The sequence below is a fragment of the Passer domesticus genome, chromosome 1 (assembly GCF_036417665.1).
Source record: "Passer domesticus isolate bPasDom1 chromosome 1, bPasDom1.hap1, whole genome shotgun sequence".
NCBI classification, from domain to species: domain Eukaryota; kingdom Metazoa; phylum Chordata; class Aves; order Passeriformes; family Passeridae; genus Passer; species Passer domesticus.
In genome coordinates, this window is record NC_087474.1 from 148,523,656 (window position 1) to 148,548,422 (window position 24,767).

A 24,767-nucleotide genomic window follows, 5' to 3' on the forward strand; every position below is an offset into this window, starting at 1 on the left:
CTTTTTAGTTAAGATATTGAGATGCATGAACATTGTTAAGTCAACTCAAATAAATACCTTCTTTTGTTGTCTGTTACAACAGTAAGGTATCTTTTTGCTGCAGTCACGTACAATTCTAGCCTGGAGTCACATTAAATAAAACTAACAATGAAACATGTTAAATGGAGCCACTTCAAATTTCCCTCCATATCAATTTAAAACAAGAAACCCTATTTCTTGACTAATATCACTCAAATTTGAAAAATCAGCATACAGAGGTTTATTTTATCTGAAACTGTGCTATTAACACAAGCTACCAAGCTATTAAAGTATATTGTAAATGAATAGTCTGTGCTTTAGGTTACTTATTTCATGGTGATTTACTGGAAATCACATATTAAAATGCACCAGACTATAGCATTTTCCATGTCCCAGTTCAGCATATTTCTATGGGCAGTGTCCTCTGGAATCCTTTTAGTATAATTTGGCCTTAAATTGCAGCATAGTTCCTGTGCTTCTTTCAAAGGAAAACTTAAAATAATGAAATCCCTTTTAGCAAAGAACATGCTTAAAAAAGCCAGTATAGTTCAAAGGACTATGAAAAGATTGTGAACTTGTGGCTCACTTATCTAACTAATTCACAGAATAATGTACTTAACTGTTTTATGCAAAGATATTTCATACCCTTCTTCATGTTCTTTTGATAGTACCAATTAAAAAAACCAAATTAATTTTCCATATTAATAATCCAGACCAAGAATATAAAGGATACACCCACTGCTTTATTAAAGGTTGGATGTCTTTGCCTGAGACATTTGAGATAGATTTCAAAAACCCAGATGTGGAAACCAACATCTGACTCCACATGTGTGACTGGAACTTCTGAGATGAAGCAGTACTGGCCAGACTCAACAACTTGTTGAAAACCTAAAATGATAAAAAGTTATTATTTTCCCTAAATACTTATATATTAAATAAGCTTTTCTATTTATTAGTTGAATTGCAACTAAAGGCCAATAAACTCACTTTCTGATAACTGGCTTTAAAAAAAGGTTTTCAAAATAAAGATTTTATGGGAAATTATTTGCTTGACCATATCAGAAATTTTCAGTCCAAATGTATCTTCCTCCAAGTTACACATACATATGCACATACAAAATCCATTAAAAGATAATCAACTTTCAAAAATTATCTACTAGAAGAGACCACTGACTATATCTTCTTTTTCAGAAATTAAACATTCATGAGATTCTCTGCATTATTTTCAACCTGGCCACCACCTAAAATTGCTCTAGCACAAGAACATATGTTTTCCTTAAAAATAACCTCAAACCAAGGCAAAAAACCCCCATCCCCCCAAAACCTGAAGCTGATATGAAAATATCACTCATTTTTTAACTGTTTATTTGTAGCAACCTATTCTTTCTAAGAGGTATGTCACAAAAGAGAATTAGTGAAGAAGAGAAACTGCAGTTCTGCAGAATTTCAGTATTTCAGAATAAAATTACAATCTTCTATTCAAATGCTTCTTCTAATATAAGCATCTAAGTTTCATCTAGCACTGAAAGCTTTATATAATGAGAGAGCTGGAGCTGGATCCTCATTATTTATAATTTCATTAGATTAGCTCACAGCAACACCAGTCAGGGACAGGAAAACAGGCTCTCAGTGTTAACAACAAATCAGAGGAACCCAAACCAATTAAACACTTTAAGATTAAAGAGAATATGCAGCACATAAAAAGTATTCTAACTTATGCATAAGAATAATAGTTAACCTTATCCTAACACAAATGACCAAATGTTTGTGCAGTCCTGCTAAAACTGAAACTACAAATGGAATCCTATGATCACCTGTTCTCTTCTTCTCTGAGCTCTATTTCATGAACAGAAATGCAACTGAAGACAAGGAGTTTTTATATTCCACATAATCATCTAAATACCTACCTGTAACATGAACTCCATGCTAATTCTGTTCTCAATCAGTCTCATAACAAGATGTGCTTTGCACTGGAACATAGTGTAATATTCCCAGGACAGTGTATGAGGGTGCTTGATAGAAAAATGTAAATGTGAAGCAGGGCTGAAAAAAAATCAAAAAAACCATCTATTTAGCATTTTATTGAAAGAAACTTAAAATGTACCCCAGCAACCAAGCTCAGAGCTGCACCAACAATTACTTAGGTTTTCTTGTACTGCCTTAATTACAAACCAACACAAACCATCACATCACACACTTAAAATGACCACTCACTTGTCCAGAGAGGTGACAAGGGTCTATGCACCTGGCATACAGCAAGTACAGTACAGGGATTAATGGCACATGATAGCTGCTGTGTAGTGCTGTAGAGACAGTGGAAGCACCAGCACACTGAGCAAGGAACCTGTGACTGAGTCTGGAAATTACTCATCAATCAGCAATCTTCCTGTTCCACTTCCATTTAAGAATGACTGTATATAGTAAATATTTTGTATTTAAAGAAATAATTGTTGCAATTCAAGAAAAGTAGGAGTTTTACAATACACAGAACACTTTCATGTGATGGGCCTAAGGAATTTCTTTCCTTTTATTTTAGTTAGCAACTTTATCTTTCAACATTTTGGCAAACTTGGCATCTTCTAAATCAGATAACATGTCAAAGAAGACTCAGCAGGTAATATTTAATCCTTGAGAAGAATAAGACTTTTTTGCCTCCTTTTAAGGAGACTCTTACTTGAGAAGAAGAAATCATTAATAGTCTGGCTTCATTTTCTTGATGAACCAAGTCTGTGGCAACTGTATGTTGCTTTGCTATGTTTCTTCTTTTAGTATTTTTCACAGGACATCTGAGTTTTTCATGACTGAGTAACACACATGTGAAGAAACCAGGTTTGTTGAGGTTCACTAAAAAGTGCTCTACAAACACAGTACCAGCACTTAGCTCCTTGTCTGCAGCCCTTAATATTTCAGATGGCAAGAACCAAGGTAGCTGCAATACCTTAATAAATTTTCCATCCTTCTATTTACTGGGAGAACCCCTTGACTTTGCTCTTGGGTATCTGTTCAAACATCTTAAGAAGATATAAAAAGAGAAGTGTTTCTAAATTTAAGCAAGTATCACCCTTCTTAGGTACAGTAATTTTGTGAAAAAGAAGCATGCAGGTTAACTCCTTGTTTGTAGTTGATAAGCAGTTGCTGAAGCTCCCCCTATCACAATTCTCTTGTTATTCTGGATATTTCTCTGTTCTGAGGTAGGGAAGGATTAGCAACCATGAAAGAATTGAAATTCAAGGAGGAAAATGAGGTTGTGGCTCAGACATTATATAATAATTTGGTCTCAGAATAAGAACTATTTATCCAGCTTCAAATTATACAGTTGATTGATTTTTGTAAAATTCTTTTCTTGCAAATTACAACCAAGCCAGTACCCACAATCCCAAGATCCCTTTTTAAATTTACTAAGTGTTGATTGATTTTGGTACTGGTTACATTATTTAACTGCAAAACAAACTTAGACAAGTTTGCATTTGACAGTTACATCTTGTAGTTCACTCAATATTAATACATTTCTTCAGATTATATTTTCCTTCGATCACTATAATTCCACAGATTTTATTGAACTGCCACCAAAACAGTGTTAAAATTACCAGTATAGACCTAAAGCCTTTGTCGAAGTAGAAGTGAAGCAGCTTTTCCACAGAATTTTATAATGCTCATGCTCCTGAACACAGTCCAGCCATTCATTATAACCTCGTTAGTAAGTTTCTTCCCTACCAAATATAACTCTATATATTTCTACAAGTTTTACATTTTTACAGTAGGGTGGTACCAGCACAATCAAAGGCTGAAGAGAACCACAGTCTGAGAGAGGAGGACATGAAATGAAAAGGTTACACACAAAGCTTTGTTCTGAAGCTTTCATCCACATGGCAGTTAATCTGCAGTCTTCTTTCCTTCATTTTCCCAGGCTCCGGGATTTTGTCTTAAAATAAGCACTCTGGAGTGCAGTGTTTGTGCTACACCAGACATAAACAGGAAGAATCTGAGACCTCTGTTTTGCACACAAATTAATTTGTGTGAATGAAGTTGGGTTTTTGGGTTTTTTTTCCCTTTATGACTTATTATGACATTTTACTTCTAATTTAGCTGAAAAATGAGATTATTACTTAACACAAATTTTCTTCATATTATTAATTGGAACTGCTGTGCTGCAAATACATTTGCCAGGAAACTGTATCATAACAAGCAGAACAAAGGAATTAAATGCATAGAATATACTGGAGAACAATGTTCTAGGCCCCTTCATGAAAATACTTTCCTTCAATACAAATTATCTCTCAGAGTCAAGAACACATCCATAATTTACATACCAGGGAACTCTGCAATCTACAAAGAACAGCAAATTGCAATTCATACTTAAGTGATGTTGTGGTTATTATTAACAAGCTGTAATATAATGAAGTAGTAAAATAACTGTAGAAACAGTTTCCACCAATATATCACAGCAAGGAAACACACCTTTCAGAGCATTAGGACACAATTTTGTCAATTATTTGTGTTAAATTCTAGAATAAATATAGTGAAATTAGTAAAATTATCAGTTAGAAAGAGATTTTATTTTAGTGCATTTCTTTCTTTAAAAATGTGTTTATCTCCAGTTTCATCTGATCTTATTACTGTGAATTTAGTGATTTTCATAATTCATTCAGTTCTACATCCCGAGTTTTAACTTTAAATGAACAAAATCTGGATTTACACACAATCAAATGCAAAAGAACCACTGTTATAGGCAATTTTGGTTGTATTTTCATAAGACAGGGGCTTCTGCTGCAGTAAAGAACAGGAGTTGATGTAGTAGTCTACCTGCACAAGCTCAACCTTGCAGTTGTGCACATGCTGCTTGTGTTTCCAAAAAGCAACTCCTTGTGAGGCTGTGTTATATGGAGATTAATTTATGCAAGAAAAGAAAAACCCAGCAAAAGCTTGTCACTGAAACCCATATCAACCTACTGATCTGACATGCAGCAGTACTTTTCCACCTCCAGTGTTTATTACTTCTCAGTGGGTAGTACTGGAGTATTACAAGAGAGGGAAGGGGAACAATTCTAAGCTAGACACACTGAAGCTGCAATTATCGGGAAAATAAAAACCCAGCCAGTTCACACCAGTAACTAACAGTATTTCTCAGATGACTTATCTAATAATTTTCTACCCCCACTATACTAAGAAATCTCAGTCTAAGACTACAAGGTGGTATCTGAGAGCAGAAAGAAAAAAGAGCCAAGAAACAGAAAGCTGATGATACAATTAAAAAGACTGAGAATCACTAACCACTCCAGAAACAGCTCACATCAAAATTCTGGCTCTATGTTCTCTCCTATCCTCTTACTAAAAAGTAGTTTCGTAACAGCATTAAAAAACATTCATTCAAAAAACTTCAAAACTTCAAAACTTCATTTCCTTTGAGATTCAAATTGAAAGAAAGAAAAAACAACAGGTATTACAATATACTCAAGATGTACTTCATGAGACTGGTAATACATGCCTTGGGCAGCTTGAGATCTTCAGACTTTGGCCTTGTGCTACACAACACACCCAAGGCATATATTAATGGCCCCACAAAAACATACCCTGCAATGACTTGCAGCTTAAATAAACATACTTGTCTTTCTCTTTTCCTCCTCCAAATATTGGATGCAGTAAAACTCCTCCAGTCTTCAGTTCGTATGCCACAATTTGATCTAACTCCTAAGAACAAAATATGTAAGTAAGCATAATTTTGAAGAGCAGAGAAATTATTTAAAGAAGACAGAAAAGCTTTTAATATTGTTCAAGCCATACCTCCTAATAAGCTTGTTTACAAAGGGAGAAATATTTTAAAATCAGGGATGTTTCTCAAATGACAAACAATAATAAAACAGTAGAAATTAGTTGTTCATACTTGTTCAGAGGCTGAACATGGGGCTAATGCCCAATAGTGCTGAACTACGTTATAACCAGAGAATTATTATGCAATAAGTTATCTTTGACCAAAAGAAATAAATGTGATCAGCATTTAATGGAATGGAAAACAACTAATGCACACACACACATGCAAATAAATATAATATATTAAATATAGATATAAATAAATATTTATGCCTAGCCCAAGCTCTGCACTGGGTCTGAACTTGTGTGATGCCAGGTTAACAAGCACTTTTTAAGGCAGGATGTTTGTAAGGGCTCACTGTCACCCAGAAGTCAACATGAATCAAATTGTGTCAGCTTAAGGACAGGAAATGGAAACTGATGCCTGTCTGCAACGCATTGTTACAGAATTTTCAAATGTTTACATGTATTGAGATTTATTGATACATATCAACTTGCACACTTTCATATATTGGTAATACAATAGAAAAAGGACAGAACTGGAGCCTGTGACAGTAGCACCTCTCAATTCTATGTGGACACCTTTAGTGTGGACAGATGGGGAACAACATGAGCAACTTCTGCTGCAGACAGCAGTGAACTCTTCCAACACAGCTCCACCCAGTTCTGCTGCTCTCTGCAGCACCCACACCTTTAGCACAGACAACACCAGACTGGTGAACTGAATGAGCTTTAGGCAGAGTAGGAAGTGGTACTGGGTCCCCAGGTGAGTGAGGGATGTAAATGGAGCAAATGGGGTTAGGATTTACTTTTTGGAATAGGGGGAGTAAGAGAACATGATGAGAGAAATATATGTATGAGAAGATACATATCTTTTTGTGAATAAATGTTACTTGCAAAGAATGAGGAGTCATTGCTGCTACCACTAGAAAGTACCTGTCTCAAAGATTACATTTGGAAACATAAGCTATAGACAGAAATTTGTTTTCCATGAAAAGAAATCACTTCAAACAGGGATTTTTTTACTGTTTCATAATTTCATTTAGTACTTCAATGATACTAAAAGATACCTGAATCACCACTGATCCAAGCTAATACTGGAGCATTTCTGAGATATATGAATAGCCATCACAGCATAAGAAATTCACCAAATACAAATTCTTAAGAATCCTATATTCTATTCTAAGTATTCCAAAAGCAGTATCTTTTTTTTGATTCTTTTTTTGGTTCAGGAGTCCAAACAAAAAAAGAAAAACTAATTGCAAGGAAAGACAACAACAATTATTATTCATTATTCATATGGCAGTCACAAAAATCTATTTTGGTTTATATGCTTGGTGTTCTGCCTTGCAGCAAGTGGCAAAAATATTTTAGCTCTGAGGTTTGTCACTACTGAAAAGGTCTGTAGGTTGCAATACAAAGGTATATTATATTCAGGTTTTATATTGTATTTTCTTTGATGCAAAGGAATACATTTGATGAAATGTATAGAAAATGCTATGATGTTACCTGTTTAATCCAGTGGCGATACTCATTAACACCAAAGGTCTTTTTCATCCAAAGGCCATAAATGTAACCAGAGATTCCCTTTAGCACCCATTCATCTGACCTATTATAAGAAAGAAACATGAATTATATCACTTCAGAGGAAATTTTGTAAGGGATGGTATTTTTGACCAGCTCAAAAATAGCCACAAATTTCAAGAGGTTGTATAACTTCTCTAAGTCAACAGAAGTCTGATGAGCTGTGAACCAATTTATGGAACTTGGCACCTGGACAGAACCAATGAAACTGAAAAGTCAGTGAAAACTGAACTTTCACCACAGAAATCCAGATTAAAATATAAAACCTATTTTAGCTGAAACAATAATAATAAACAGGTGAAAATGGACATTAAAGTTAAACAACTGCTAATTGATATGATCTTAATTTCTTGATACACAAGTCAATGAAGTGCAAAAGACCTGGACAGCAAGTAGAGGAAATACCCATCTGACAATTTGGTGGACACCCTTTTAAACACACCTTCTGTGAGTTATGTTCTAAGAGAGAAAAAACAGACAAAAACTAAAACATGATCATGAACTAGAACCTTAAACAGAAAAATGACATTGTACACAGAATATGATGAAGTAAATATCAAGAACATATGAACATGGAGTCATCATGAAGAGTGCAAAAAATTGCCTTCATCACAGAAGTAGGCTAGAAATAAAGAAGAAAGCCACAGAAATTACAACAGTATAAACATCAATTTAAGAACATGTTGATTTCCCTTGTTTTTAAGACAAGTATGCTCTGGGACATAGACTTTTGCCATTAAAAAAAGTAATGGGTAACTTGTCCCCAATGAATAAAGTTTATGAAAAAGAATTTAAGAAAAATATTGATCAGAACTGCAGGAGCCATTTGGGGAGGTTTTCTGAGACATGGAGTTATAGCCACCTCAGCAGGAATTTTCGTACTTGACACTAATTTCTGCATTCTCCTCCCTGAAAAACTTAATTTATTAGTTCTGTGCTCTACAAATACTTTGCAGGTAGGCTATACTTCATCATCCAAAATATCAATCAGAAATTGACTGATAATGCAAAGAATTAGCTTTCTAAAATTTACAGATGCCAAAGCACACTATGGCATTCAGGAAGATATATTCAATCTATACAATCTTTGGAACTTTTATCTCTCACATTCTCCTTTCAAAACAACAAAAAATATGAATGGATTTTAATTTATTGAGCTTATTATTCTTACATTTCTCCCATTTTTGCTTTCTTCTACAATTACTGTTTTACTTATTTTTTCGATAAAAAGCAATTTGCAAATTAAAATTTGAGCTTCCAAGATCCTCCCAATTTTCTAGAGAATACTATGGTAAAATACTTACCAGGACATTCTGGATATGAAACATCCAAAGAATTGCTGGGCCAGAGCCTGTGCCAAGCATCTCCTTGTCAGTGGAGTTTCATCTATAATCATTGCACTGTGCAAGAGATTTGTGCTGGAACCCCAAAGAAAGAAAATAACACAACATGAGCACTGGCTCCAAAGAAACAAAAGAGACCCTGCCTTGAAATCCAAAACAAGTAAAATAATTTCTTCACTGTTTTTTCAGTGAGGTAGTAACATCTTTTTAAATTTTTAATAATCTTAATGCAGGTAGATCTCCTGCTATGATAATCTATACACAACTCTCTGTACAGAGTCTAAGTAGTTTAACTGGTGACACTCTCCTGCATTCCTATACCTTATTCCAGCTGGAGAAAAATAAAATACAATTAAACTTATGCACTTAATTTGAGATTAAATATTTCATGCACGGCATTTCTAACTCATAAGAAAAATCACTGCCATTTTTTTCTTAAAGTAAATCCAACATCTTTATAATAGATAAAAATGGAAATGGTGTTAAAAGCCCGTAATGTCAATAAAAACAAGCCTTTTCAAATAGAAAGCCCAACACTCAGGCTACAAAAATCACTAGGGTTTCACACATTTCTTAACAGTCTTGGATCTAGAGCTTCTAGGCCTGTGGATTTAGAAGGAGCAATTTTCTCAAATACTAACCTGAAAATACTCATGGATGCATAAGCAGCCACTTCAACATAAGCTTCATCTATAAAAACAGTTTTGAAGCAGGAGTAAGGATAGCGGCAGGTAAGAATCTCCTCATAAAATTCAAACACCTCATGAAGGTATGACGTGGTATGTTTCAGCAGTGGGAGAAGTTGTGGTAAGCAAAAGTGAGTGACCTACAAACAAAGGAAAATTTATTTTTATTATTTTAAAATTTTGATTATTATTCTTTTACTTAAAACAAGACCTACATATATATTTAAATACATAAATATCAAGTATATTATATATCTCAGGGAAGAAACCCAATTTCAACTAAATTTGCCCCATAAATTAAGACATAAATGGAATTGCTGCTTATTTAAAGGCATTTGTTTTTGGAGATAAATTTAAATACAGGCATTACTAGACAAGCTTTATCATATGACTGTACTGATGAAGATTGATCCAGAAATAACCATTATTGGACTAATATATACTGACTGCAACATGAAACACCAGTAATTCTTTAGGAAAAAAAAGGAGGCTTCTATGATGAAGATTATTACCTCATGCATGTATGGATCAACAAGAATTTCAAAAGGTCCAATTGCCAAGGAGATGTTAGAAGCTGCAGTTGGAATAGTCAACATGTAATGAAAAGTCTTCTTTCTCATATCATGGGTGTATACAGTTTCCACCAAATCTCCATTTGAAACAGCCACCATTGCAGCATCTACAGTATACTCAAGTTTCCAGGTACACAGCTCAGAATATGAATCCACACAAGGAAACCAAAACCTAGAAAAGTTAGGATTAGGGGGAAAATGGTTAACAATTATACTTAATAATTATACTCTTTTTCACAGGTGATTTTTCTTTCAAGTTCCAAACTATATCCCTAAGTACTTTAAGAATATATGAATGCTGACATACTGACTTCTACAATACATTAACTTTACAATGCTTTATAAGCTTTTTTTTTGTCTTTACCTCCTGCTGAGCTATAAAAACTAGACATTCTAATTACTAGTCATTAGATGCTACTTTACATTGATAAGCTCCTTTCAAGCACAAATTAAGTTTTAGAATTTTTTAAACTTGAAATAATTCAAAGAAATTATTTGTATGTCCTACACTTTGAAAATAAATAGGAAACACAAATCTAACATTCAAAGACAGTTTTCTTACCTTGTAGAATTTTGATAACCACATGAAAAGACATGAGCCCCTCTTTCTGCCATGTTGCCCTCCATGTTAGGCACCACAAAATGAAGGCCTCCTTTTGGCTGGTCCAGAGAAAAGTTTATATGCACCTTCAGGACTTTTAACTCTGCAGCACAAACACCAAAACTGGAATAAATATATACAACTTACATAAAACTTACTGTAGAATAATAACTCAGTTTTGGACTCTAGGTCTTTGAAGACTATGTGGTAACTTCATTCTCATGGACTTCCCAGTCCACTTACAAAGTACAGCTCAAAGCTTACAAAACTGAGGCCTCCCTAAGCACAACTTACAGCAGATGAATTTACAAGAACTTTTATTAATTAATAAAAACTGCAATTGGAGTCACATTTCATCTTCTAATTCCCCAACAGTAAAGCATATTTAGATAAACTGTATTCTAAACATGATCTCCTTGGCACCTTGCCAAAATACTTTTCTCCAAAAACTCTACGAAGCAGGCACATTCTTAAAAGACATATTATTGTTATTTGCAGTTGCTTAAAATCTCTTATTATAGTTAATACTTTTCCTGTAACTTAAGTGTCTTCATTTTGGTTTAGTTTCACAGAAATCTCACCTATTAATAGATTGGCAAGAAAAGAAATTCAAGCATATGCTGAAATTTATTCCTCAAGTATCACCACACTTTGGCACTCAAACTTTGAAAAGTGAAATTATACATGTTATTTTCCCTTCAGGACTTGCATGTAAGGCAACAGGAACTTACACAAAAATTAAAATAAACAAAAGCATCTTTCCCATTAAGGTGCATCTGACACTACTGCATGATTCAGCTTCATGATACAGTTGTTATTATTCTCTCAGAGGTCTCATAAATGCATGGGAAAAACCAATAAAACCATGAAAGATATAATACAAGAAACTAGTAAGATCCCTGTAAGAAAATAATCAACACTGGAAAGTAACTTATTAAAACAGTTACTTATTCCAGGATGCCAGCTTATAAAGGAGTCTACTTTCACTACCAAATCAGTTTTAAAATGACCATTCCTCAAAGTGAGGAATAAAATCAGTAGAGCTTTGTAAAAAGATGTATATAACTGTAAAAAGATGTATATAACTATATCCTTGTAAATTATTTTTTTGTTGGATCATATATATTGTAAACAGCTTCAAAATTACAATTTATCCCCCAGTATGCTTTATTATTCCCACTTCCCCAAGTATTCTCCTGGGGTCACAACCACCCAAGAGTATGTTTGTATATAGTGTCAAGAAACCTTGCAACACTCCTCCCTCTTACCAAAAAGTGCAAGTATTTTTCAGAATTCAAGTGGAGAGGAAAAAGGAAACAGTAATCATAAATTCATAAAACAACGCAACACTACTTCTATTTCTTCAAAGTTACTATCTTCCTAAGCAAACTGATAGCTGACAACTCTGGCATCTTAGATTAATTTTTCAGTCTGGTCTCTTTACCATCAACATGTTTCCACAGCTCCGAGGGAACCTTAATGCAGAGCTCTCCATTTCCAGCATCTGGGTCCACAGCACTGACAGCGGCAGCATAGGCATTGGAGAAATAGTTGAGATTCCTCCTGTCAGAAATAGCCAGTTAATTCTTAAAGTACAGTTGTGCTGAGCCACAAAAAACAATTTTGGAAGTTAAGATAATTTCTAAATTGAATTTCAAGGTGCATGCACAACCAATTGTTCTGTTTTGTTTTCAAAGGAGTGGAAGAGAAAAGGAGTACAGATTAGATTTCAACAACCAGAACTTAAAACATGGCTCTTGCAGAAGTGATCTATGATCAAAAAGACTTAAACAGTAGTAACTCCCAATAAATTGAGAAATGCTCAATGCTCTTTTCTTGCCAGTAAGAGTAATAACTACATTTATTGGACTAGAAATTAAAAATTCTGGGTTTTATTTTGGATGAAGTTTGTATCTTTATTCTGAAGTTCTGTCTTGAAGACCTGCTTCCTCATATACTGCAGTTTTACTCTTATTTTCCTTTTCTAAATGTAAAATTTTAGCTTGGCAATGGTATTTTCCCCTTTAGCTTGATGGATAGAAATAGGGGTTTTTCAATGCACTTGTACATAACACATAAAATATTACATGTTAAGAGTTTTGGTCTTAATACACAAACACAGAAACATGTACTATACTTTTTAGTTTCTAGTTATATTTGAAACCTTCTTCTTTTTTAAAGTGTACCATTATTTATTTAAGATGCAGAGTTTTTGTAATCATGTTTGAGCTACTATGTATCAGCATGGATTCCTTTGAACCCCTCAGGGAAATCCCCAGGGCCTCATCCTGGAAGAATTCACCTTAGAGTCTCCACCTAGGCTGAAAGAGAAGACTTCCCCAGGGAGCCCCACAGCACTGATCCACCCCAACTCTCATTCCCCATGTGTTCCTAATTTTTGTGGTTTCTCCTTTCCCTATTTCCTCATTGGTTGTGGTATCCCTGGTGGCCAGCCCTGCCTTCCCTGTAGGGCAATACTCTTTGTCCTACCACCCCTGTGTCCTCAGACCATTGGCCACTGACCCCTACTTAACCTTGGGCACATTACATGGCTTGGTCATTTTTTTTCCCTGATTTCCCCTCTGGTGTGCTGGAATAAACCTTGGCTGTAATTTAGCATACAAAAGACCTTTCTGCCTCTCTGCACTGAGCTAGTTGTGGTGAGTGTGGTGTGTGACTGCTTTGCCTGAATGCTTACCCAAGCTGCTTTTCCACAGGAGTTGCTTATTGGGAAATAGGTAGCAGCATCCACCATCTAAACCCCACACTACCTATCAGCTTGCTCATTAACTGCTCACTTCATTACAAAGTCAGATCATTACTTCAGTTATGACTTAGATTAATTGTTTTCTACTGAAATGAGCAGGAACAAGCATATGTCTTCTGTCAAAGAACTTATGAGCAGGATGTTACCTTATCACTCCATGTGATTATATTTAACTACTGGAGTATGACCAGTCAAGTTCAAAAATAACCCTGAATTTACAGCTTTATGCAATAGCTTTTATACTTTTTCTAAAAGGATTTCTAAACTGTTTAAAGCATGGGAGCAAAATCTTTCTTAATTCTAGCTCTCCAGTATACACAGTTTTCCAAAAGCTTGCACAACTCTGTACCTGAAGAGAAAGTGTGTGACTAACTTATCACCTTTTCCACAGAATTTAGGTACTGCTGATAAATCCAAGCACAAGCAGGACACAATCAAGCATACAGCAGTCATGGAATCACAGAGCCACAGAACACTCTGGGTTGGAAGGGACCTCCCAAGGTATCTTGTCCAACTTTTCTGGGGGAGGACAGGGACATCTTGAGGACTAGATAAGGTGGCTCAGAGTCCTGTCCAACCAGACCTTCAATGTTTCCAGGGATGGGGCATGTACCACCTCCCTGGTAAACCAGTTCCAGGGTTTCACTGCCCTCACAATAAGAGTTCTTCCTTGCTAGGTCTAAACCTACCTTCTTTTAGTTTAAAACCATTACCCTTTGTCCTGTAACAAGCCCTACTAAAAAGTCTGCCCCCTCCTTTTTATAAAGCCCCCTCTAAGTAGTGAAAGGCTGCAGTAAGATCTCCATGGAGCTGTTATCTTCTCCAGGCTGAACAACCCCAACTCTCTCAACCTTTCCCCACAGCCTGGTGCTCCATCCCTCTTACCATCCTGGTGGCCTCCTCTGGATCTGCTCCAACAGCTCCATGATCTTCTGTGCTGAGGAGCTCAGAGCTGGGTGCTGCACAGGTCTCACCAGAGTGGAGCAGAGGGGCAGAATCCCCTCCCTTGCCCAGCTGGTGATGTAGCCCAGGACACTGCTGGCTTTTTGGGGTGCAAATGCACATTGCCAGCTCATGCTGAGCCTCTCATCCATCAGCACCCTGAAGTCTTTCTCTGCAGGGCTGCCTGCAATCCCTCCATCCCCCAGCCTGTACTGATACTGGGGGATGTCCTGACCCAGGTGCAGGATTACTGCACCACAATGGAGTAAATTAACTTTTGGCTGGGGACTCCATCTTCCATGGAATCTGAAGTCTACACAAAGCAGACATGATCTCATTTCAGGATTTTGCTTTCATCTAACCATTCTCTATTCACCATCCCCTGAGAAAACAACCCAAATCACAGTACCTTACTTGGAAGAACAAAGTGTAATTAACCATGCCACCAGCAGCATTCTGTGCAGCATTCTGTAAGTCTAGGTATGTCAAACACCCTGCTTAATATTCCAAGTCCCCCACAACTATAAAAAATTTTGTTAAAACACTGAAATACATTTGAGAACATATTTTTATGTAGTTGTTCATCTTTGGCAATAATACACATTCCCTGGCACCACTACCAAGGCTGAGAATGTCAGGAGCAGTAAACCTTTCTGCTTTGCTTGAAAGCTTCTGAATAGTAAATGGGACCATTTCAGTAGAGAAACTCACAAACCCCAAGTTTAAACATATTTCTTTTCCTTTTTCACACTTAACTGTACCTAAAGGTAGGATATAATGCCAACAAGCTTTAAAAGGAAAAGGTTGAGTTTGTACCCTGGAATACAGTATAACTTCAGGTATGGCTCCAGAACAATTCCAAGCCACTTAAACTCCAGCTGAAGTGCTGTCTCCTAGTCTCACTCATGCATCACTTCTAGCTCACCCACTAAGGAGATTCCTGTTCATCTGATCCTGTAGGGACACAGCTAAAAGTGTCAAATGGGAAAGTAAGTCCATTTTTTATTAATCAGGCAGCTTTTAGTTGGCTTACTTCCTTGATCTGTCATATTGAGGGATCAAAGACCCTCCCCAAGCAAAGTTGCTTTAAGCTGTCCTTCAAATGCCACCCTAGAAAGGCAAACAAATACCAGTGGGAAAACACAATTTAAAAAGAGTCTGCATGACTAAGAACTATTAGTAATAAATAAAAAAAAAAGCTAGCAAAAGAAAACCACGGTAACATTCTGTTAGACTGCTTTTAATTTTACTCCAAACTGTTTTTGAAAATTGACTATTATTGATAGGGATCCCTTTCCTACACAATGAGATTTTGTTCAAACTTTGAGGCTTGTGATGAGCTTGTGGCTACGCTTTAAACGTCACTGGGTTCACAGACAGGAAAAGGTTATGATTTTACAGCAAAGTAGGGAGACTCCAGAGCTTAACATTTTATGAGAAACACATCTATTCCTTATATTTCTATTTTTGTGAAGTGTTCCAGTTCAAATGGGTGATTCATTGTTAAAGGAACCCATTAAAGGCGTAGTACCACAGATCAATCTTTTCATAGATTGAACTATTCTCAATAAACTGCATATGGCCATTTTAAGAAAAACAGAGCACATGCCAGAAGTTACAGTCCAAGGAACAATGATAAATTTTCCTAATGCTAAGTACAGATTGACAATGAGAAACATTCATGGTCTTTTCCCAGCAGAGATACATTCTGTTATCAGCATTCACCCCAAACACTGTTAATTACAGCCCAAGCACATGCAGCTTGAGTGACTGTAAAGAAGCAATACTACAGAGATTTATTTTTTAATATTACTATTTCAAACTTTCCACGGCATTTCACATTAGTAGCTGCACCAGTGCTATAAATGCATGTGCCAAACATCTAGTCTATAAACCACTGTTTTCCTACAGTACTTAACATCAACTTGGCAAAGTAAGTTATTTGCTCTGCCTGTAATTCATAACTCTTCATAACCAGCAATTCAATTACTATTTTACTTTGCTTTCCATATAGAATAAGCACTTGATATTGGAGTACATACATAATATACCATTTAAAAGATACAATACATGCACATATAGGTGATTGATTAATAGGGCAATGATTTGAACCTCTGTCAAGCTGAAAAACCTAATTTTTATTCCTGGTCAAATTTAAGGTCTTTGTCATCTCTTTTCAAAAGTGCTCTGAACCTTTGTGTCGTGGTCTAGGAATTCTCCTACTTAGTGTTTCCACTGAAACTACTCCAAACTACATACCACTCTGCTCTCCACCCTGCCCCTGTGGTGGGCTGCAGAGGAGAACTGGGGCCACAAAAGGTAAAAGATTATGGATTGACATAAGAATAATTTACCAGACAGCAATGAAACAAGACAACAAACAGTAACAGCAACAACACCAACAACAATGTGTATGAGAAAAGAGGTGAATGATGCATGTGGTATTGCTCACCCCAGGTAACTCATGAAAATACCTGACCCCTCTGCCATGCTATGGGATCTGGAAGCAAGCCTTTTTCCCATCCCTGGAAAATGAGATAAGGTGGTATAGAATAATCTCCAGCCTTTCCCTGCTCCTGACTACTGCAAAAATGAACCCTGTCCTGGCCAGGACATTTTCTTTATTTCTAACATCTATAATGAATTTTCAATTAGACAAGCATTGCATCAGTGTAAATAAAGGCTATTTATTGCAGCAAGGCAACACATGCTCAGTCCACCAGAAATTTTTCTATTTTGTACAAAGTCTAAAGGCTTGATCTTTGACTTCCCAGAACAAAAAATACTGCAAGACAGAGAAGCCCTGAAAGCTACCACATTGCTCTCACAGCTTACTGCTGCTTGTAACTAAAGCAACAGTGAAGTCAGAGGCTATCAGAACATCTCCATATCTGTAATGTTTAAATACTACAGGCTTCAAGGTAAAAAAAAAGACAAATGGAGCAGCACTGCACAGGAAAGCATTACGTTCACATTAGCTAGCTATACAAAAACATAGCTTCCTTTACACAATAGTAACAGTAAAATGCAGCAACTTCTCAGCCTGGCATCCTAATTATACCAAAAATGTGAAGCACGACAGGATCACTACAAACTTCACTTATCACAGATCAAACCCCTGCACCCAAAATTTTGCTGCACCTGTTTAACAGTTTACAATCTCAACCATAAGATTAAGGAAAAAAAAAATCTGCTTTGCCTGTTTTAAATAAATAGGGCTGAGATACAAGCAGTTTCCTCTGTATTCAGAATATGCACTGAGATCTCTACAGAGAATACAGATGTATAGCCCAGAAAAAGCAATCTCTGACAGAACTGAAAAACAAGAATTTACAAGAAAAGGAAAGATGAGGAGCATAGACAACTCTAACACTCAAAAACAGCAGCCCAAAAACATGACCCAAAATAGATACTCTCTCCAACACTATATGCAGTCTCCACAAGGTTTGAAACTCTTCTCAAAAACATGAGCAAAATGGGATTCTCTGCCACCTTGTGTACACAGAGTAAAGCACTGTGAATTATTTCATACCTTACACCCCTGCTCAGGTGTTTGCTCAGTCAGGAAGGGACTGCTTTATCTATGTTCATCCATCTGTTCTGATATGAAAATGGCATCAAAGCTAAAAATATGCTAATTAATGGATTCTAACTTTTCCTACAATTTCATTAATTTTTAATTACTTTTTTAGTAAGAGTTATTCTGATATTCAGGGGAACTGAAAAAATACATGACTGAAAAAAATGTTTCACCTTCTTGAACACTGAAAATGTGAAATGACAGAGACCACGTGTCAATGATATTTTTCCTCTAAGATGCTAAAATAGTACTATCTCAACTGAAAACAAGTTGAATATTTAAATTCGGAATACAAAGAGATGATCTCACAGATCTCACCAAGAAGTAGCAAAGAACATCATAGTGAAGCAGACAGAATTGTGTCATACATAAAGCTGAATTTCTCAACCCTCTTTTAACTGTTTTCTTGCATGCCAAAATTTGTACAACATAACAGTGAACCACTGCTCTTACTCTCCTATCAGCAAACACAACCTTTCAAGTCAGAGATGCTGTAGCAAGTTTTCTAATCTTTACTCCATAGAGAGTTTTCTATTTTAAACAGAAATCTGTTGCTAACAAGAGAGTAAGGAGTCTCAGATTACTTTAACTTTGATAAAAGGAAGGAAAGTGTCCATTAAATTAACAACATTTCTAACTTACACCCAAGATAACCTACTTGGAAAAAATTTCTTCACAGAAAAGACTGTAAAGGTTGGAACAGACTGCTCAGGGAAGTGGTGGAGTCACCATTCCTGAAAGTGTTCAAAAAACTTGTGGACATGGCACCTGAAGACATGATTTAATGGTCATGGTGGTGCTGGGTTGACTTATGATGGTGACTTGGACTTATGATGATGATCTTATGGGTCTTACCCAATTTCAATGCTTCTATGATTTTAAGTCTTCTTTTAGTAAACAACATCTAGGAAACTAAAAGCATTACCAAAACAAAAGAAAATGTTTGTATATACAATCTTACAACCTGAACTTATACTTGTTACACACCACAGAGAAAACTAAAGATTGAGAACAAAATATTTATATAGGTTGCCAAGAACCATCTTAATTTCCCACTTACTAGTTCAACAGACTACTTAAGAAAACTGCAAAGGTAATGATCCCTGTAAGATCAGAAATAAACCATCATGTCTCATCTGTGTCCCACTCAAAATAATTGCTGCAGCTAGTTCAGCTGCAAGGGTACAAAGGACATCATCACTAAATTTGCCATAACAAATGAGAACTTGGAAGAGATGACCAGATGATGAGATACAGACTACTACAAACCACTACTTTTAGAAGCAGTTCTTTGTAAAGAAGGGCAGAGAAAACACACTGATGATTTTTTTGAGGTACTAATTTTAGAGTTTTTAGACTTCTAGTAATTCTGCTTGCAATCCTGCCTAAAGAGCACAGATGCTGTATTTAACTACCCAACTGTGACCAGGTATTTCAATGGAAAAATACACCTAACTTCATCTAACATTTTGTAACTGTCATTGCCTTTAATTTCTGAGATACAGAAAGAGGCATACTAGGTTTTGGTTATGAATATTTAGTGACCTCTGTCTTTCAAAACTATGAATAACATAGGAGTTATGAAATAGAGAGATTTTCCATTAAGTTTGAATAGTTTGAACAAAAAACCCCTCACCTTCTCCACAAAATGATAGAGTGCTCTCTCCTCACCCCCTTTTTAACATAATGGGAGTGCTCACTCTGATCATTTGAAATGCTGTCCCTTTCTCACATCTTCCAGGAGTTACACAGGATTCCAGTTATTACACAATCACAGAATGGCTGAGGTTGGAAACAATTTCTGAAAGTCCTCTAGTCCAACCCCTCAGCTCCAACAGGGTCACCTACAACCACTTGCTCAGGAGTGTGTCCAGATAACTCGAATATTTCCAAGGATAGAGACTCCACAGTCTCTCTGAATAAACTGTCCCAGTGTTCAGTCACCCTCACAGTAAAAACTGTTTCTTGATGTTCAGAGGGAACCCCCTATGTCTGTTTGTGCCCACTGCTCCTGCCAGTGGACATAAGTTAAAATACATGAAATTCTATCAGAATATGAGAAAATACTTTTTACTGTGAGGATCATCAACACTGGAGAAGGTTGCCTGGAGAGACTGCAGAGCTTCCAGCCCCAAAGATACTCAAAACCCAAAGGGACACAGCCCTGTGCAACCTACTCAACCTGTCCCCATGTGAGGGGACCTGGACTAGATGATTTCAGCCACTCTTTTGCAGCCTAAAGGACTGATTTTTTATCAGCTGCTGTTGAACAACACTTTCACTAGAAGTTTTTTAACAATTCAGCAAATTGTAAATTCAACCAAGCCAGCCAAAAGAAGGTGTGAGAATATGAATGTTCCAGCAAATCAAAAGAGAATACCTAGGGAAAACATTTGCCCATGATGCTCTTACCAAAAATGAAATGACTACAAGATCTTTTGGTAAAGCCCCATCCCATGTCAGTTCCCTAGAACACACAGGATGCCACATGATTTTAAACATATTCTTCAATATGAGACACTGAAGAAATTTGAAACTTTTTCTTTCAAATTTGGAAGTGAGTTCAGGTTCTAGAACTTATACTGTTATGTATAAAAATAAATAATGAACGTTTGATTCCTTAGGAAAGGCCAAAAGCTGTACTTTCTAGCTCTTCACAATGATCTAGAATCCCTGCAATAAGGATTCTGAATTTTTGACATAATGAGCAATAGTGTCAACAACAAAAACATCAAAGCAAAACAGAATTACAGAATTAATATACTCAAACAGTTCAGTATCAAGAATCAAAGAAAATTCCATACCTCTGATAATAAAACCTGTGTCCTATAAAAATGAACACCATATTTGCAAACTGAATTATTGACGCTCTTGCGTAACTGATGAATAAAGGAATAGTGTCTATCTTGAGCACACAGACCAAATCCAAGGCCTTTTTTCCCCATGAAGTACTTCAGAAAATGTTTTGATACTTCCACAAAACAATACAAAGATATAATAGCACAAGAAATTCCAAAGAAGACCAGTGTAAGAGTCAAAATTATTGCCAAAATACTTCCCCAAAATTAGACCAGACCAAAAGTTACATTATGAAATTACCAGGTAAAACTTGACAGTAAAAAAGAATAGAGTGTACTTAAGAGCAACAGAAAACAACACTACATCTGCAGAGTCATAAACACACCACTTACTGCTTTGACTCATGGTGACAGACCTCCAGTGTGGGATCATTATAGATGAAAGCTGCTTCTAAATCATTGACTCTCACTCTGTAAATCCGGCACTGTTTACTGTTCAGCTTGATTCTGTTCAGGTTTGCAACTGTGGGAAATATTGTGAGTTCCACATAACCCTACAAAAACACAAATCAAAATCTTCTGTAAAATCTTTATCAACTCAAAAACTAGAAGATATAAAAAATTATTACTAATACAATTTAAAAAATCACTAGTATAAAGATGATATTTTCATATTTAAAAAGGAAAATTAATTGCCCTTTACATTTTCTTTCATACCATTTAACAGGTGCATTTTTGCAGCTGTAAATGAAACAGACAAAACAAAAAATTCAATGTGACTGACAATCATGCCTGTTTGACTGGAAAAAATCTGCCTCTATTGACTAGATTTCAAGTTATTAGCAGCATTGTGTTGTATGTTTTGGTACTTGAACTTGAGACAAGAATTCTTAAAACCTAAGCAGAATCTTTTTAAACAGATATGTAAATTTACAAAGATCCTTGAAGGCTTTAGGCCTGAAATGACAAAAGTCTCTTCAAAGCCCAAGTGAACTCACATACAAGGCAGAAACCTCTGTAAGTCTATCCCAAACATCAGCTAACTCTATGTGAGCATGAATTTTGAACTGCAAATTGCTCTGTAATATTTACAATGCAGCAGCCTTAATTCAGAAATCTTTTTTGAGAAGTGCTCACAATTAGAAGGAATTTTATCTCAAGCAATGACAGACTTATGAGAAGCATGAGATTAGAAAGTAACCTATGAAGTAGCTGAACAGCATAATTAGCTTGTGAGAGCAGTTTTTTCCTCTAAAAGCATGAGGAAAACCCAGACACTTAATTTCTACTTCACACTTTATTAGAAATACTTACTACAACAGACTTTCTCTGAAAATTTATGTTGTTGATACAAACTACCTGATGAGTTGTGCTGAAAGAAAAAAAAAATAAGGTAAGGTTTTGCACAAATGCCAGCATTTAAAATAATACTTTAACCCAGTTTAACACAGAGCCACGCAGCATATATGTACATAAAGATAAATATTGCAAATAGAATATACTTTTATAAAAATCATTAATGATTTGTTTCAATCTTTTATGTGGTCTAAACCAAATAATGAATAGAAGTTACCCGCAATGTCAGGAAAGTCCCCCAAGAAATCAAACACATTATCATACCAAGATGAACACTGCTGGTAATACAGGAAGATAACATGATGTTTGAACAACACTTATTTGTATGTAAAAATAAAGAATTACAGATGGCAGTGTCCAGGTCTAACACTGCAGTGATGAGCAGTATCAGCAGTGGCATAACCCATAACACCTGCAATCAGAGAGCTGTGGAAAGTTTACCAGGAGAGCTGACACTCATATATAATTTAGGTAAGCAGGCATTACACATTAAAAGACACAGTATGTGCTTTTACAATTAGCATGCCTTAAGAATTTGTAATTTAAAATAATGCTAATCCATTAAACAAGATAGGTATTTTATACTAGTCAAATGCATTTGCTTAAATTTTGAGTGACATATTAGAACTCCTGATAAATAAAACTGATTTAAAAGGTAGGAGATAATAAAATTACAACTTTTTAAAAACCCTGTAAGTTATTTCTATGTCATTTTCTGTAGTGGGTGTCATTTTTACAGCAGTGGATTTCATGACTCAAGACAAAACCTTGAAAGAATTCAACTTCTACGGCACATCATGCTTTATCTGCACATATCCTGTGGATTGAGAAGTGACATTGCTTCAGGTGAAAAAATAAAAAATTCTTACAAGAGAATTACATCTAAAAATGGATTCAGATGTTACTTACATTAAGTGTATATGAGAAGACTGATTCTACTTAGAAATACATTCATGTAAAAGATTTATAAAGGAATCAAAGAGGTATAACAAGAAATCTATTAAAATGCACTGAAATCCACCCTCACTGCTTTGTAGCTTGATTACAACCCAAACAGTTAATGTGTGAAAATGACAATTTGCTTAACAAAGCAGCTTGCTGCAAAGGCAAACATTTTTTAATACATAAAAAGCCCTTAAGTCAAAAGGGCTTTTGTTTTTGACACAGCAGTACATATGGAACAGTACGGTGTTTAGTACGGACACTGTGTGAAGAGATGTTCAAAGCTTGAAAAGTATAATGTAAATATCTTCGTGAGACTGCAAGGTTGACAGACCTGCTGCCCATGAGTAAGTCCATTTACACATTCAAACATACATCTGCAACACACATTTTCTGAATGCAGGCTACACCACAAGCAACAGCTCCTTCTTAAATAAATCACTATTAATCAGCCTTTGGCCTGATTCAGTGTGCATTGGTTTCAAGTATAGCAATTAAAAAAAAAAATGGATACTTATAATTTATAGGGCCTTGGGCTTTCAAATCCTTTGTCTCCTTTCTTCCTGTTCATCCTGAACCGTAGCACTGAGCACACTCTGCTGACCGTCAGACTGGCATCAACACCATCCTCACTCAGCGCCTCCTTCGGTTTTCCCCCGTGTCACGCCGCGCTCGATCTCTCATCTCCCCAGCGGCTGCGTGACCCCCGCAGTCAGGAATCCTCGGCCGGAGCGAGCGCCATCGCTACAGCAGCACCCAGCAGCGTTTGTACAAACCCTCCTGTGCTGCACACGCAGCCCCTCTCTCTGCTGGGCTTACGGAACCACTCCAGAGGCGCTTCCTCCCCACGGGAACTACGGAAAACAACCGGCTCAGCGGGCAGCCAAGGAATCAGGAGGGCCGCGCCAGGACGGCGGGGCAGGCACGGGGCTCGGCCGGCCGGGAAAGGCGCGGAGGGTCGCGCGGGCCGGGCGGTGGCCGCGGGTCTCCCTCAGCAGCGCGCCCGCCGCGGCGCTCCCGCAGCCGCCGCCATCTTGGCAGTCACCTCCGACCCCGCGGGTGAGAGGTCACGGCCCGGCTGACTGAGCGCTGTCACTCCAGCGGGAACGGCTGCTGGAGCTTTGCTTTTTACAGAAAGACAGACCGGAGAGAATAGGAAAATTTAAAAAAAAATTTAAAAAACGAAGAATAAAATAACCCGGCAGAACAACCCAAAAGCCGAGGGGCCGCGCCGTGTCCCCGTGCGCAGGCGCCGCAGATCGCGCAGGCGCGGGCGTGCGGAAGGCGGGAAGGGGCGGCGGGAGCAGCGCGCGCCGGGAGGGGCGCTGCCGTCCCACAGGGATCGCCAGCCTCCTGTGGGAGCAGGGCACGGGATACAGCTCCTCCATAACCGAGATTGTTATACGTGACTTCAGATTAGTGTATCCTAGGTTAAAATAAGTGGTTGCATCAAAGAAACTGATGGGGAGTTTGAAAACGTCATTTCAATGTGTGACAAAACCAACCAGGAGCACTGCACACATGGAATGATAACACACACAAAATTAATTTAAACAAACTCTTCCAATGGCTGCGATAAAGCTCTATTCATTAAATACTTAATTTTTTATTTGTTTTACAAAGAAACACCTATGTAAATACAAATTTGGAGCACAAATATAAAAGTATCAATTGTGCTGTGTATTTCAACTGAGGGGCCTTCTGTGATGCAATGGAAGGAATTTCCAAGGAATTTCCAAGGCTTTTCCATTCATATAACCATTGATCTCC

General features: G+C 36.8%; 1 protein-coding gene and 1 long non-coding RNA gene across 4 annotated transcripts in view; one reads left to right on the forward strand and one right to left on the reverse strand.

The window, feature by feature from the left end:
• The window catches only part of TAF2 (TATA-box binding protein associated factor 2), a 59,870-nt gene extending 35,649 nt beyond the window's left edge, over positions 1 to 24,221 (reverse strand). Inside the window, exons 1-12 of one of the 3 annotated variants that reach the window (XM_064395526.1) lie at positions 23,515 to 24,221; positions 22,014 to 22,067; positions 21,093 to 21,253; positions 12,057 to 12,172; positions 10,574 to 10,715; positions 9,952 to 10,183; positions 9,395 to 9,579; positions 8,715 to 8,828; positions 7,336 to 7,435; positions 5,621 to 5,706; positions 1,926 to 2,061; positions 752 to 906 (exon numbers count right to left, since the gene is read on the reverse strand). In XM_064395526.1, coding sequence (XP_064251596.1) covers positions 752 to 906; positions 1,926 to 2,061; positions 5,621 to 5,706; positions 7,336 to 7,435; positions 8,715 to 8,828; positions 9,395 to 9,579; positions 9,952 to 10,183; positions 10,574 to 10,715; positions 12,057 to 12,172; positions 21,093 to 21,253; positions 22,014 to 22,067; positions 23,515 to 23,568 — 1,535 coding nt within the window. In that variant the 5' untranslated portion in view covers positions 23,569 to 24,221. Of the gene's footprint in view, positions 1 to 751; positions 907 to 1,925; positions 2,062 to 5,620; positions 5,707 to 7,335; positions 7,436 to 8,714; positions 8,829 to 9,394; positions 9,580 to 9,951; positions 10,184 to 10,573; positions 10,716 to 12,056; positions 12,176 to 21,092; positions 21,254 to 22,013; positions 22,068 to 23,514 lie in introns of all 3 variants that reach the window. The other 2 variants (XM_064395519.1, XM_064395535.1) reach the window with 2 other exon arrangements.
• Positions 13,089 to 14,692, forward strand: LOC135284242 (uncharacterized). The gene is made up of 3 exons (XR_010349684.1): positions 13,089 to 13,350; positions 13,771 to 13,880; positions 14,243 to 14,692. It is a non-coding gene; the product is annotated as an uncharacterized LOC135284242 (long non-coding RNA).
• Positions 24,222 to 24,767: the final 546 nt, after the last annotated feature.